The sequence below is a fragment of the Oryx dammah genome, unplaced genomic scaffold, assembly GCF_014754425.2.
Source record: "Oryx dammah isolate SB20612 unplaced genomic scaffold, SCBI_Odam_1.1 HiC_scaffold_29, whole genome shotgun sequence".
Lineage (NCBI taxonomy): Eukaryota > Metazoa > Chordata > Mammalia > Artiodactyla > Bovidae > Oryx > Oryx dammah.
This window is the reverse complement of record NW_024070213.1, coordinates 19,330,902-19,347,100: the sequence shown is the minus strand read 5'-3', so window position 1 is coordinate 19,347,100 and position 16,199 is coordinate 19,330,902. Positions and strand designations below refer to the sequence as shown.

Here is a 16,199-nt window from a genome sequence, read left to right as displayed (position 1 = left end):
ACAACCTCTGATGTAATTATATCTAACAGGAAGGAAATTCACCACTTCCTTTATACAAAAAATAAATTGGCCCACCCATGTCACAGAGCTAGTTTAGTGGCAAACCTGGGATTTGAGCCCTACGCCCAGCCTCCAAATCTTTCTAGGAAGCGCCAAGGTGTTCCCAACGGTCCTTGAATGGCCCATTTGAAACGTGTGCTTTTATGGATAATTTGGTTCTTCATGACCTAATCCCTGGACTGAAACCTTCAAGCCTATCAGAAGCTCTCATTCTTTCACAATTTTTTGAGCATCAGCTCTAAGCCAGGCACTGTTCTGACCAGAGTGTATGAACCATTGAACAAAATAAAACTTCTGCCTTTGTGGAGCTTACAATCTAGTAAGAGTGGACCATGAACTTGAGAAAATGTTAGGATCTGTGTTCAGCAAACAGGACTAAAGTAGATCAACGTGGGAATTAGAGCTGCGAGTGGGTGAAGGTTGCTGAAATATTTGAAAAGGTGCTCTGTGTAGCCTGAAGTGATAGCTGAGCCAAGACTTGAAGGAGGTAAGGAATCAGAGCACCTAAAACACAGTTTTTCTTTTTCTTTGAATGGCAAGCAATGCAAAACCAAGCTTTGATTGAGTGATGTAAGGCAACATAGGCCCCAAGAGATGAGTACAAACAGTTGTTTCATACCTCCAACCGAAGAGCTCAGGATCACTTTTTAAGTTTCAGGCGCTAAACACATCGAAATGGAAGTCTTGAGGATCTTAAATACACTGCTGTGTTGAAAACAGACTGTCAAAACTGATGGTCCACACTGCAAAATATACACGAAGAGTGACGAGGGTTGTTTCTTACTCACTGTTGAAATATGTGCAGGCCTGCACGGTGGCATGTGGAAATGTCATTTGACTCCTTCTGGAGTGATCGCTTCCTGTTATTTCAAAATGAAAATAATCTGTTTGCCTGTATTTACAAACTATTAAAGTGTCCTTAACCGCAAGAATAAAAGTAAAAAGAAAATATATGGTAAATAGACTGAGATCACAGGCTGAGAACATCTTACAGCTTTGGGAACAAGGACTGTTTTTTGTTTGGGGGATGGGGAAGGTTAAAAGAAAAACAAGAAAAACAAGCTCTGTAGCCCTGATTACCCATGGGAGAGCATGCCACAGGCTGGAGCTGACCAGACTGCAGGCCTAGCTCTGTAATATCCAGGTAAACAAAGGGCCGAGTGAGGAGGTGGACAGGAGGCAGGGCCAGGAAGGAAACAGTTACTTGGGGCTGCAGTAGAGTGACCAGCCGGACTCAGCCACTCAAGGACAAAGTAGACCAGTTTCTCAAAATAATTGGTGGTTTCATGCAGTAAAAACAAAATGACGATGAATGCTTGGAGCTTATTCAAATAAGAGTAAAAATATATCCAAAAGAAAACACAGCTAGAAATAGTTGAATACAAGTTTTGTACTGAGTTAAAAATTGGACACAATCAGTTTATCAACTAGTTTATTTTTCTGGAAATGACTGGTGTGTTATTACAGCTGACTTGAGGCTGTATTCTTGGGCAAGAGCACCCCCAACTCACACACAAGACCTCAAATCACACCATACCTATTATATTGGGTGGTTACCGACACAGTCACCATAAAGAATTATGTGGTTAATATGTGGAACATTTTGATAGCAATTTGGAATAACTGACAATATTATGTTCAAAGGGTGAATGCAACAAGGCAGAGACCTGGGCCCTACCCAGCTCTGGAGAATGCCATACACACCACCAGGGCAGAGTGCCCCCGGAGTTCGAGCATGGCAGTGCACTTGTCTGCCTAGTCACCACTATTCACATTTTAACCATTTGTTGTTCTTTCGCACTTTTAACCTGATTTCACAATATAGTCCTACAAACATTCTTAAGTGCACCAGGCTTTCTAGGGAAAAAAGTAATTTTGCGTTGGGAAAAAAGTGGAATAAAGCAGAACCACCCGATTTCTTTCAGAAAGGAAATTCCACTCATCTGTTTTTTGCTGTCTCTTAACTTGTACCCCAACTGCCCACCTACATATGGGTGCCTGACTGAAGGTTCTAACCTAAGGTTGGAAGGGGCACCAAGCTTGTGCCAAGCCCAAAAGCCATCAAGGTGCCTTTTGCTGCTTTGGAAGACGGTGGCTTCTTACAGACCAGGACGTGATAGCAAGAACAGGCTGGCTTGGGACTTACAGGGAAGCCAGGTTAACAGAGCAGAGCCTCTGCAGCTTTGGTGTGCAGCAGAGTCACAAGGAGCCAGTTAACAATACAGCTGCCTACGCTGAGATTCTGAGTCAGCTAAACCCAGGACAAGGCCTAGACATCTGCATTTTAACAAGCACCCCCACCTCCACTGCGCTATCTTCTGATGTAGGCAGTCTTCCACCTTCAGCTCTGAGGAGCACGTAAAGCAGTGACAAGGCATTTATCTGTGGAGGAAAAAACCACGCACATTCTGCCAACAGACAACCTGGGCACCCCGTCCCCAGCTCCCTTTGCCTTTGGCCTTTGGACAGTGACTCCTGGGTGGTGAGGGGCAGAGTACACGTCTGACCACATCTGGGCAACCCCTCAAAAGGCCACCTCCTCCCAGTTTTCCACTCGGAGTCCACACGCCGTCTACTCTAATACCTACTAAATAAAGGCAACATTTCTAAGTCATTTTAAGGTATGCAATTCTTTTATTTCCTTGGCCTGACAGCAGAAACTTCATTATACAAGAGCCTGCATCTTGACAGAGCTGACCCTCAGACTTCCCCCACGGGAAGGACCCTTTTCATTCACGGAGATGAACTGAAGTGTCTTGAGATGAACTGAAATGTCCCATCTGGGTGCAAATTCCTGCTTCCCACCCAGATCATAACCCTAACGTGAAAATAATCAGAGTCAAATGGAATCCCCAAGAACTATGAAAAGTTACCACTCTCAAATTTTTCTAACTAGCAGCTGCGGGAAATTAAGACCCAAGGAGGGGGTGCCACTGGCCCTCACCATGCATCTCTGTGCATTGAGAAAGTGGAGGACAGCAGGCCGGGAGCAAGAGTTCCGGATAAGCGGGAGGTGCAGAGAAGCCACCTTACCGCATACCTGCCCCTTCTGTACGTAACTCCGTTAACTCATGGAGTGAAGTCTGGGAAATGTCAGGATGAGTGGTTTTAGCCTATTACTGAAATGGGTGACGCTCATTCAAGTCCAAGGTAGGTGTGGGGAAAACGGGCACCAAAGAGCAAAGCAGGTTAGACAGAGATGCTCAGTACTCATTCAGTTCCAGTTCTATGCTATGGAGACTATCTTCGCAATCCTGACGTCCCTCACGCCTGGCCTCTACTCTCCAGCAGAAGGAGAGCTCCATCTAAGTGTCTGGATCTGAGGTCTACAGCCACCACAGGGTGGTGGGCTGGGTACTTTGATGCTTTTGGCTGGGATGTGGGAGGGATGTGGGAGATAGGAGAGGTCAGGGGCACAACACTTCAATTACAGTGGGTCTCTTGGTCCCCAGGAATGGTCCACCACCAGCCAGTAGTCCTGCAACATCCTCAACCCCTTTCCCCTCCTGTCTTGTGCAAACGTCAAAAACAGAATCTCTGCCCAAAGCGAAGGAGAGCAGGAAGTTACTGTGGTCCACAGTCTCTGGCCCCAACTTGCCCACCCCCCGCTTCTTCCATGGAAATCAGATTTTGCAGCAGTGTTTGTTGTGAGACTAGAGTATCCCCATTTTTTTTTTCCTATCTAAGCCAACCCAACAGCTCTGTCCTGACATGCTTTCTCCCAGGGCCGAGAAAGCAGCAAAAAATGTCAATCGAGCATGTGAAAATATGGTGATGGTGTGTGTGGTGTCGTGTTTCCAGGTATTCCACCTCTGTCTCCTTCATGGGGGGAGCCCTCCCTCTGAATCTCTCTCCCCAAGCCCCACACTTGCCCCTCCCCCTGCCCCGAGTCCAGTCGCTCCCATCGGCCAGTTTCTGCCACTCACTTCCCATAGACACTCTCGTCACTGTAGGCCACATACAGAAAGTAGTCTTCCTCATGGTTGTCCTAGGCAAAGAGGGGAGAGAATGGTTTAGAAACATAATCAAGTTCATCCTCCCTAGGGTCTGGAGTCTCACACAACCTTGCAGGGTAGGCACAGGAGGTACCCTTCATCCCCGTTCAAAAGAGGATAGCGTGACTCCCCCGGTGGTCCAGTGCTTAAGACTCTGAGCTTTCAATGCAGGGGGTACCAGTGTGATCCCTGGTCAGCGAACTTGGCTCCTGCATGCCACTGGGCAGGGCCAAAAAAACGGATCAAAGAAGCAGCAGAAGTGGCTGGGATTCAACTTTGAACTCTAAGTTCACAAAAACCTTCATGGAGAACATCATACACATCAGAGATAGGAAGCTCATTCTGGCAAGAAGACCAGTGACACAACATGATATATTGGTGTTGACTGCTGCTCAGTCACTAAGTCGAGTCCAACTCTTCCGTGACCCCATGGACCGTAGCCCACTAGGCTCCCTTGTCCATGGGATTTCCCAACAAGAATACTGGAGTGGGTTGCCATTTTTTCCTCCAGGAGACCTTCCTCACCCAAGGATTGAACACGTGTCTCCTGCACTGGCAGGCAGGTTCTTTACTGCTGAGCCACCAGGGAAACCCACTAACCATATAAATTTGAAAGTGAAAGTCACTCAGCATGTCAGACTCTTTATGACCCCATGGACTATACAGTCCTTGGAATTCTCTAGGCCAGAATAATGGAGTGGATAGCCTATCCCTTCTCCAGCAGATCTTTCCAACCCGGGAATCGAAGGGATAATTATATATATGTTGGGATATAAAATTATATATATTGGGATATATATATATATGAATGTAAACCAGGGAATATATGCTGTGGAATAAAAACTAGAAATTATTAGAAAAGTTCACTAATAGGATACAATTATAAGGCAGTATTGTGTGAAACCCTTTGAAGAATAATGATGCAGTTACAGTCTAAAGTGATAAATCATGATCAAGTCCTCTACTATAGTTTATCATCATATTTTTACAGTTTACCAAAAATTAAACCAAATAAAATCATTCAAGTTACTATCCCTCCAACTGAGTTGATTTGTGAAGACAAATGAATCCACTGAAAGACTGCCTGGTCTTTAAATTTCATTTGATTTGGTATATCTGTGGTCAGAAAGCACTTCCTGCTGTTTCAATAAAGACACTCCAATGTTAAAACACTACGGCAGGGCAAGACTGAGAAAATAATTCAAAGGGACTGAATCCAGTGGGCCGCTCAATTGCTGAGGGACAAGAGACACGTGATCTCCCAGAGCCTGACACGGCCATGTGAGAGCATCCTGATAAATGATACCTCTACCACCTGCCCCACTTCCCGAGTGTGTGGATGATAACACCTGGGCTAGAGAAGGCCAGATGGTACGGCTTTGTTGCCAGGACCATTACCTCATACAGCTGGCCCATGGTCGCACTAGTGGGAGGTATGGTGTTGTTGACAAAGAAGAATAAGGCGTCCTCAGGTCTCAGGTGGATTCTCTTCCGGATTAAGAAGTAGAACTGGCCAACTGGACGGAGGCAGGGGGCGGGGGGCGGGATGGTTAGGAAATGAAGACGAAGCGGAAGAAGACGAGAGGTTAGCAGGAGGATAGTAAGATCCAGAAGACAACTCTACTGCACCTGTTTCCCAAAGCACCAGACTGGCATTATCATCCGAGCAGAGCCAAACACTGTCCTGCAGCTTCAGAAACAAAAAATGACATGGCAAGAAGCCTGTGTGTTCCTTGACATGCCATGGAGTTTAATTCCTCAATCCGTCTCCACTTTACTCAATTTCAGACCTAATGCTAAAATTCCCATGGTCTAAATCTGATTTGAAACACACTTTTTGGAATTCTCTGGGGTCCAGTGGTTAGGACTCTGGTGCTTTCAATCCCAGGGCCCAAGTCCTATCCCTGGTAGGGGGAACTAAGATCCCAAAGCCACATAATATGGGGAAAAAAAAAAAAACAAACAGACATTTTCATGTCCATTTCGGCCTAAGACAAACTTGTGATGGAAGGGATCTGCTGGACTCCAGTAATCTTAGTACAACCCCTCATCCCAGTGTCAGGGCAATGAGTGGCATTCAGTGCTTTACTCTTCACTGAGCACACTGCAAGGTTTCTGCTGCTGCTGCCAGGTCGCTTCAGCCGTGTCCAACTCTTTGCGACCCCATGGACTGCAGCCTACCAGGTTCCTCCGCCCATGGTTTCTAGAAGGCTGATATTCAAACCTAACCACTCTGGAGCAAACACATCTACCAATATCTTTCCAAGTGCCTCCTGGATGCAGTGGTTATTCCATTAAAAATCAACATGAAGAATTAACGTACCTTTTGCAAATTCAAACAGTATCTACAAGATGTATGAACAAAAAACCCATAACTTGAAGAGGTCAAGGTATTCAGCTGAGAATCTGTATAATGTGATCTTCCCAACAAATTAGTCTGGTTTTCCTTATGGTGTAAATTGGTATCACAATAACAAACCTGAATTTTAAGCGGCTTATGTAATACACGTCTGGTCTTTTCTTTCAAGCTCTTACACTCTGCTGCCTCTAAATCAAACAAGGCCCTACAACAATGGGAAAAGCTTAAGGAAATCGGTGATGGGAAAGAACAATTACATCACCATCGCTGAATCACCCAACTCTCTGGGGCATCCCACTCACTTCCCTCAGTTCTACCTCCCCTCAAGCCCACGATCACATGCACACAGGAAGGACTGGGAAGGCTCTGCTGTGGGAGGAAGGGTCAGGGGAGGGACAGAGCATTACCAGTGAGGTCAGAGGGCACGAGGTACTTCCTCTTGTCCAGGTCAGGCACCCTGGCCTTGGGAGCCTTCTCCACGATCACCTGGGAGGAGAGACAAAGGGTGGGAATGAAAACTGCAGAATCCAACCTAGTATGTTACCTTCTTTCTACAGCCTACAATTGCCCTTATCTGAAGTGAGTTTCTCTAGGCTCAATACAACTTTTCCATCTCGAATTCTCTCTTACCCTTTACAAAATGTACAGGGAAACAAAGTTTCTTAATAAGGTTATAATTTTATTACTGAAACAACAAGAGGATAGGGAAGGGATATTATGAAAAGTAAAGAGGACCTTGATTTTAATTACAAGTTACCTATAAGATGTGCGTGCGTGCATGCTAAGTCGCTTCAGTCGTTTCCAACTCTTTGCAACCCTATGGACTATAGGCCACCAGACTCCTCTCTCCTTAGGTCTCCAGGCAAGAACACTGGAGTGGGTTGTCATGTCCTGCTCCAGGGTACCTTCCTGACCCAGGGATGAAACTAGACTCTCTTACGGCTCCTGCATTGGTAGGCAGGTACTTTGTTACTTTCTCATATACTTTCTGGCATTTAGTTGAAGCACCAAGAAAATTGTCTGGATTTTCTCAAGTGGTCCTGAGTACCTACTAGGTTTATTCTTTCTCATAAATGATATTTATCTGTAAAGATACAGATAATGTGGTTTAAATTTTGTACTTCATCAAAATTTTTGAGAGTGACTGTATGTCAGTATAATAACCCATAATAACCCATATTGATTATGTTAGAATTTTAAGAGATTTTCAGTGTCTACATTAAATATTTCTACAATACTTCCAAGTTTAGAAGGGTCATTTATTTTTGTAATGAAAAGGAAAAAAACATCAAAAGGGAGGAGATATACGTATACCTATGTTGAGGTTTGACAGAAAACAAAATTCTGTAAAGCAATTATCCTTCAATAAAAATAATAATTTACAAAAAGGAAAAAAGATACATAAGTTATACATGTATAAAACAGGAAATATTTTATAAATAAAATTTCAAGCAATAAGTTAAATAATGTACTTAAATTTAAATATTACAAAAACACATTCAGTATTTATATACTATATAAGTGATATAATATGTAATTTGATTTAAATTATAAATACTTTGAATTGATTATAAAACCGTCAGTTTTAGATTTTTAGTCTAGAAAATATAATCATTTTAGGTAGAAGATAAGAGAAGTACAGAAAAGTTAAAGCATAAATGAACACTGGGCATAGGTCACATAAATTCTCTTAACTTCAGCATTCCAAGGAGTAAAATATGTATGTATGTTTAGGCGCTCAGTTGTGTCCGAGCCTTTGTGACCCCATGGACTGTAGACCACCAGACTCCTCTGTCCATGGGATTCTCCAGGCAAGAATATTGGAGTGGGTTGCTATGCATTCCTCCAGGGGATCTTCCCAACCCAGGGATCAAACCTGGGTCTCCCACATTTCAAGCAGATCCTTTACCATTTGAGCTACCAGGGAAGCCCAATAAAAAGGAACACGGTAACCTTCAAACACATCTTTTACAGACACATGGAATGGATCCAACAAACTCAAATAATCCATAAATCCATAAAACTTTTATGTGAAAAGGCTTTGTAAACTGTAAAGATCTAAAAATAAGGATTTGGAGAAATCTGAAGCTTTTAAATTTAAGGGGATAGGTTAACATAGTGAAAAACCTACTTATTTTTGCAGAGAAAGAGAATTCTGCACCAGGAAGACCAGAAGGACATTATCACACTTAAATAAGTCACAGGCACAAAATGAGGAATAGAGTAGTAACTAACACAGTGACATTGTCATAACTAGACTTATCATGGTGTCTTGAAATGTACATAAAAAAACACTATGTTGTGTAACAGGAATTAACAGTGTTGTAGGTCAATTATACTTTGAGAGTAAATCCTAAGAGTTCTTATCACACACTTTTTTCTTTCTATTTCTTTAATTTTGTATCTTTATGAGAGGATGAATATTCACTAAATTTATTGTGACCATCATTCCATAAGGTATGTAAGTCAAATCACGATGCTCTACACTTTATAGGTATACAGTGCCATATGTCAATTATATTTCTATAAAACCAGAAGAAAAAATTAAAAAAAAAAATTAAACCTGGAGTACTGATATATGAATCAGAAAGGAAAAGAAAGTCGGAATAGCATAGGAATAGACCAGTGAAGATCCAACAACAAGGCGGTAGGTAAATAAAATTAAAAGGGAAGGAGGGAGCGTAGCATCGCTACGCAGGAACTGAGACCTGGCAGCTCCAGCCCTGATTAATAAGAGATGGAAACCACAAGAAGGGAGCAGGAAAAGAGAGCAACAAAGACAAGTGCAATGGAATCAGGGTACGTGACTGCTTTAAGAACAAAACAGTCCAGTGAGATAGGGCTTTGGAAATCCTTTAACCCTCTTTTCTGTCAACATGACACTTCAGCACAGTGAGATGCAGAGTTCTGCCCAGAACTAACACCAAATCTCAGGATTCAGAGAGCAAAGCTCCTTTTATTATTATTCTTTTTTTTTGGTCATCAGAAAGAAAGCCACACACTGAGCAGCTGGAAGGAGTTTGGCCACTGGTTAAAATCCAATTGGAGAAATCATGAGATCTGAGTGAGTCATAAGAGCTTACAAATTATCAAATAAGTAAAATATTTAACAGCAAACAATGAAAAAAAAAAAGAGGGATTAGCTGAAATTCTGGGTGAATGCATGGAAACAACTGAAATGGGAAGGTATGTTTTGAGGAAACAGAATTTTAACTAGATTTTGGAACAGGTACAATTCTGAGCTTGTAGCTTATACAGAACTATTGGAACAGAGCTTTAATCTTGGAGTTCTGAAAAAAACGGTCGTCATTTTGCTTACTGGAATGTTTTTCTGGCATCATACTGCCATCTTAACTGTTGAGGGCAGCAACAACTGACTCTCTATTTCCAATATCTGACAGCATAAGGCACGCTTAAATCATTCTTAAATCATGAACTGCCTTGGACCTTGAGAAACACTATGGCCTGGAGGATCCAACAGCCGGGATCAGAATCCCAGCTCAGGCACACATCAGCCACTTTCAGGAAGTTCCTCCATTTCTTCAGATCCTTCATCTGTAGAAAGGGATTATAATGGTGTGAGGACTAAGTGAATGACTACAGACAGGGTACTGAAGATATTCGCAGGGACGTGGTAAGCTATCAATCAAAGTAGGTTGTCACTTGAAAATATTATAAGAGGATTAGGATGGGCGTCACCAAGACTTGGTGGGAAACTTTTAGAACAGTCATCCAAGATCCAGAGACCAGGAAAGAAATTTGCGAAGCATCCTTTAGTAGGTAATAGGGCTAGTTCTCCTTTTTAGTTGAAAACACCTTTGTACATAATTCCTCTAATGTAACAGCTCTCATGTCTCCCTTAGTTTATAGAAAAAGTACTGCAAGAGGTTTATACGGCCCAGGTCGCTTCTGGCAGCTGTAAGAACATGAAAAGTTAGATGAAGACTGGAAAGAATGCACCATCAGATAACTGAAATTCCTTTACACGTAAATTACCTGTAATATTTATCCTAAAGTCCCTGCCCTAAGATAAACAACACAGTCTTAGGGTCTCTAATCCTCCCATCTCCCAAACTCAAGGATTGCTGTTCCCTCTATCACACTTTAAAAGCCTTCTGCCCTCAAATCCAGCTACGCAGCCCACATTAGCGAAAACCAGGCAAGAGGTGGGGGGAAGGGTGACAGGAAAAACGCCCGGATGCAGAAAGACACCTTGGTATTTCTTCCCTGTTCCTTCTCTCCGCCTGCACTAGGTTTAAGAACATAAACCTGAGTCCAAAAACCCGAGAAAAAGGTCTCAGTACTTCCTGACTGTGTTCAGGTACAATGTGTTCAGAATGAACACCGGCCCACACACCCTGGAGCCAAGAATGATGAGGCAACCGGGTTGCTGCGCAGAGAACGTGACCTTGTTTTCTGGGCCAGGCCTCTCTTGTGGCGTCCCCTTCCCTTCCTAATCCTCACAGAATAAAATAAAAGATCCAATGGCTTCCAAACTTTCCCTCCCAAACCCAGACCTACAAAGGGCCAAAGTCCTCCTGATTAACGGAGAACCACCTAAGGGAGGAAATTGATGCAAACCCCCTGGATCTGTCATTCCTGAACAGTTCCATGCTATCTTAAGGCAGCATATGGGTGGTCCCGACCTCATCATTCTCGTGCCAAAAAGCTACATTTTGAGTACACCCCAGCCAACACATCCCCTGAACCCTGCTGAGTCACTCAATCGTAGGATCCGTTCTAAAACTGCGGTCAGCTCTAAAAGATGGGGACCGGCTCTAGGGATACGAGTTTTAAAAGGTCCGCAGTCCGAACGTCCATTCCACTGGCTCTCCCCGTGGTGAAAGGCGTGCAGGTTGAGTAATTTTAGAGGCCACCCTTCTGTGCCTTTGGGCAGCCATCACGACTGCCCCGTCCCCATCCCCATCCCCCTCTCTCCCGCCTAGGACACTCACAGGGACCCGGTCCGGATATTTCTTCCGGATCTTTTCTCCTTCCTTTTTCCGATACTCAAAGGGATGGTCCTCCTTATACTGGAACTTCATGATGAACCGCAGGATTTCTAAAATCCCCGGACGGGGCCTGCCTCCCTCGCGGACGAAGGCGTCTCTCCCGTCTTTTGATGATCCCTTTGGGCAATTTGCAATCAGTCTCAGATTCGATTCCGAGAGCCCAGCCCACGTCGCAGCGCCGCTCGGCAGAGCTTTCAGAAAGGGGGGACTCGGGGCCTGGGTTCCAAGACAGGATAGGGCCAGGTAAAGAATTCCCGGTCGCTTTTCCCGAGAGCTGCGAGCACAAAAACAACACGAAGGCCGGCTGATCCTGTGACGTCAGAAGCCCCGCCCCCGCCCCGCCCCGCCCCCGCGAACCTTGGACCGCGGGATGGGGGTGGGCAGGCGCAGCCCATTTCAGTGTTTTCTCATTCTAGTTACAGTTTCCCCGAATACAGTCCATTTAGAACACGAGAAATTTTCACATTTTATTTTATTGTGACAGTGACATTAGAGGTGTTTATAAAACAACAACAAAAAATAATGTTCTAAAGATGTCTTCTACCCTCTCCGCCATTTCTTGGTTGGGCCCCAAAACAAATACAGATGGTAAAAATCCAGCTTTTTTTCAGCCTGTTGGGATCTGGAGTCTGGAAAGAGGTGGGTTGGGGGTCCTGGAACTCCTTTGGCCCATTCAGAGGTGCCCCGGGCTTGTATTTCGCCCTTTGCTCGTTCACTGATTACACTGGTGCCTCGGATGCTGGGCTGGCTGCCTCCGCCCCTTGACCTCTCGTTCACCACGTTGGCGTCATGTTTGGGTTTTTGCAGCAAATCTGCTCCTAGAGCAGCAACATAAACAGAGCATGACTCAGGGAACTGAAGAGATGTAGCAGGTGAAGGGCATGAGGTATGATCAAGGTCCAGGGAAGTGACGTCAGTCGTTACTTCTAAGAACTTTGCATAGGTTGAGCTATGGAAATGAATGACAGATCTCAGAAGTTAGGTCTATCTTCGGAAAAGAAAATATCAGGCGGTTTAGGCGATTAATTCGGTAGTCCTCAGTTTTTCCCCTGATGCAAAAATTCACCAGAGGAGGGTACTCCTTTCCAGACATGAATACAAAGTGCCACCTGAAGGGCTGGTGGAAGACTGGAGGTAACAGTGTCACCTCCCTTTGGCCCTCCACTTTCCCTGCTAAGACAGAGGAATAAAGCCTTTCCAACCACTACTAGCAAGTGATTATAGGGACCTGTAAGGGAAGAGCAGCAGAAACTGTAATATTAAAAAAGAGTGAAGATACAGAATAAGGGGCTGCTGTGCCAGTCCAGGAAGTTCTGAAAAATGGCAACAGTGGCCTGGGTCACTTGTCATCTTTCATCAAGGTCTCAGGATCTCTGATTAAAAAAAAAAAAAAATGAAAGAAACAAAACGAATTGCATAGCCCTACATTTTTTTTATTTTTAGGATTTTTTTTTATGTGGGTCATTTAAAAAACCTTCATTCAATTTGTTACAACACTGCTTCTCTTTTATATTTTTGTTTTTTGTTCACAAGTCATGTGGGATCTAAGCTCCCCAACCAGGGATTGAACTTGCACCCCTGCATTGCAAGGTGGTCTTCACCATTGGACCACCAGGGAAGTTCCTAGCCTTAGTTTTTAATGCTAATCATTTTTCTCCGTGGCATTTTTCAATCCTTATTATGTATGAAAATCCAGGAATTCATGTATCACATTATATTTTTGTAATGTTTAGTCCTTATTCTCAAATTGGTTATTTTAGCTGATTTGAGCTTTGACCCAAATATAGCTAAATCTCTCAAAGGAATACTTTAAAATCAATGGAGAAGAGTATTGTTTTCCCATCAAATCTACTGGAAACAATCACAGCTAGTTTAAAAGTGATTTTAACTTTTATTTTAAAAATACCTATTCACGGTAGCAGACTACATAACAAAGATACTCAGGAGATGCAGTTTCATTAACCTTTATGCCTTACTGCTGCTGCTGCTACTGCTAAGTCGCTTCAGTCGTGTCCGACTCTGTGCGACCCCATAGATGGTAGCCCACCAGGCTCCCCCATCCCTGGGATTCTCCAGGCAAGAACACTGGAGTGGGTTGCCATTTCCTTCTCCAATGCATGAAAGTGAGAAGTGAAAGTGAAGTCACTCAGTCGTGTCCAACTCTTAGCGACCCCATGGACTGCAACCTACCAGGCTCCTCCGCCCGTGGGATTTTCCAGGCAAGAGTACTGGAGTGGGGTGCCATTGCCTTAAGGCCTTTCTAAATGTAAATACTTTTTCACAGACTAGCCACTCTGTCAACCCTTTACAGCTTGCTACATATACTTGTAGCAGAACACTTAAAATATTATACAGAAGGTAATTTTGTAAGGTCTTCCCTGGTAGCTCGACAGTGAACAATCTGCCTTCAATGCAGGAGACCTGGGTTCCATCCCTGGGTTGGGAGGATCTCCTGGAGAAGAAAATGGCAACCCACTCCAGTATTCTTGCCTGGAAAATGCCAGGAATAGAAGAGTCTTGCAGGCTGCAATCCATATGGGTCACAAAGAGTCAGACGCAACTGAGCAACTAAACAACGACTACTTTCAAAGTCAATTGGTGGTTTTGTGGGAAACTAGACAGTGTTCTTGCCTGGGAGAATCCCAGGGACGGGGGAGCCTGGTGAGCTGCCATCTATGGGGTCGCAAAGAGTCGTACACCACTGAAGCGACTTAGCAGCAGCAGCAGACATACCCTAACAATACAATACAGCAAAATTTAGTTCACACGTGTCGTGACAGGGCTTCCCAGATGGCTCTAGCGGTAAAGAACCCACCCGCCAGTGCAGAAGATGTAAGTGACATGGGTTCAACCCCTGGGTCAGGAAGATCCCCTGGAGGAGAGCATGGCAACCCTCTTCAGTATTCTTGCTTGGAGAATCCCATGGACAGAGGAGCCTGGTGGGTTATAGTCCATGGGGTCACAAGGAGTCAGACATGACTGCAGCAACTTGGCACCGGGGCACACACATGTCATGACAAGTAATCTTTTTCTATTTATTCCAATATATTACTTCTTAGTTACTCTCTTATTGGTGTTGAGTCTCTGTCAGGTCAGACTCTTTTATGACACTATGGACAGTAACCTGCCAAGCTCCTCTGTCCATGGAATTCTTTAGGGAAGAATACTGAAGTGGGTAGCCATTCCCTTCTCCAGGTTGTATCTTCCTTTCTCTAGGATATCTTCCCCACCCAGGGATCAAACCCAGGTCTCCTGCACTAAAGGCAGATTTTCAAATGAGGAGCAGTCCCAAAACCACCTGAGATACGATTAAAGGGACCAGAGAGGCTCATTAAGACTAAGAGACTGGACTACCTAAGACCCTGCACACACCCTAATCTTGTCAGCAAGCCCATCCTTTTGAAACTTTTCAGAAGAAGAATGCAAGACTTCCTTGCATTGATCCTTATTGCATACCCCTGCTTGACTTGGCCAAAAGCAAAGAGGAAGCCTCAAGGAGCCTCTTGATGAGGGTGAAAGAGGAGAGTGGAAAAGCTAGCTTAAAACTCAACATTCAAAAAACAAAGATCATGGCATCCGGTCCCATCACTTCATGGCAAATAGAAGGAGAAAAACTAGAAACAGTGACAGGTTTTATTTTCTTGGTCTCCAAAATCACTGCAGACAGTGACTGCAGCCACGAAATTAAAAGACATTTGCTCCTGGGAAGAAAAGCTATGACAAACCTAGACAACTACCCATTCCAGTACTCTTGCCTGGAGAATTCCATGGACAGAGGAGCCTGGTAGGCTACAGTCCATGGGGTCTCAAAGAGTCAGACCCAACTGAGCAACTAACTTCATACTTCATTTTTGTTGTTCACCCCAAGCTTCCCTGTTCTTCACTATCTCTCATTGTTTGCTCAAACTCATGTCCACTTAGTCGATGATGCCATCCAACCATCTTATCCTCTGTCACCCCCACCTCCTCCTGCCCTCAATCTTTCCCAGCATCAGGATCTTTTCCACTGAGTTGACTCTTCGCATCAGGTGGCCAAAGTACTGGGACTTCAGCTTAATCAGTCTTTCCGATGAATATTCAGAATTGATTTCCTTTAGGATTGATTGATCTCCTTGCTGTCCAAGGGACTCTCAAAAGTCTTCTCCAACACCATGGTTCAAAACATTAATTCTTCAGCCTGAAGCCATTTTTTATGGTCCAGCTCCCCAATCTGTACATGACTCTGGAAAGACCATTGCTTTGACTACACGGACCTTTACTGTAAACCTGAAACTAACACAACTTTGTATATCGACTATACTTAAAAAAAAAAGGAATATAAACTTATGCATATTGTTTGAAGTAAAGTAGATTTTAAAAGTCAGCTAAAATGTAGGGATTTTACATGTGTGTGGTGGAAAGGTGCTTCTCTTCACAAGCCTTGTAGAGCTATTTGACTTTGCAGTCTGTCTGAAGGTATACATTTGAGTAAAAGGAATAAAAATTAAACTAAAGAACTAACAGCAAAAGGTTTCTCGGTTTGGTGTTTAAAGTCTGAGGAAATTGAATGCAAAGCCAGCTCAGGAACTCAGTTTTCTGCCAGTCATATCACTTCTCTGTAACTTAGCCTCAAAAGCTGACCAAAAGGAGCACATTGTTTGCAAAATTAAAAGGGCCCTGTAGGCATTCAGAAGGTTATGGTTACTTACTAATTGTTTGACCCCTCATTAACTTTTGTCCACTTTGAATTGGATTTGCATTTATCTACTTTGGCGTTCACTGAGTTTGAATTTA

The 16,199-nt window shown here is 43.8% G+C and overlaps 1 protein-coding gene across 1 annotated transcript; it reads right to left on the bottom strand.

The window, feature by feature from the left end:
- Positions 1 to 1,435: 1,435 nt before the first annotated feature.
- On the bottom strand, positions 1,436 to 12,815 carry GABARAPL1 (GABA type A receptor associated protein like 1). The gene is made up of 5 exons (XM_040235167.1): positions 11,370 to 12,815; positions 6,822 to 6,900; positions 5,454 to 5,572; positions 3,987 to 4,048; positions 1,436 to 2,442 (listed from the first exon to the last, which is right to left on the bottom strand). Exons 1-5 carry the CDS (start codon positions 11,457 to 11,459, stop codon positions 2,439 to 2,441), a joined length of 354 nt encoding a protein of 117 aa, XP_040091101.1. The 5' UTR covers positions 11,460 to 12,815; the 3' UTR covers positions 1,436 to 2,438.
- Positions 12,816 to 16,199: the final 3,384 nt, after the last annotated feature.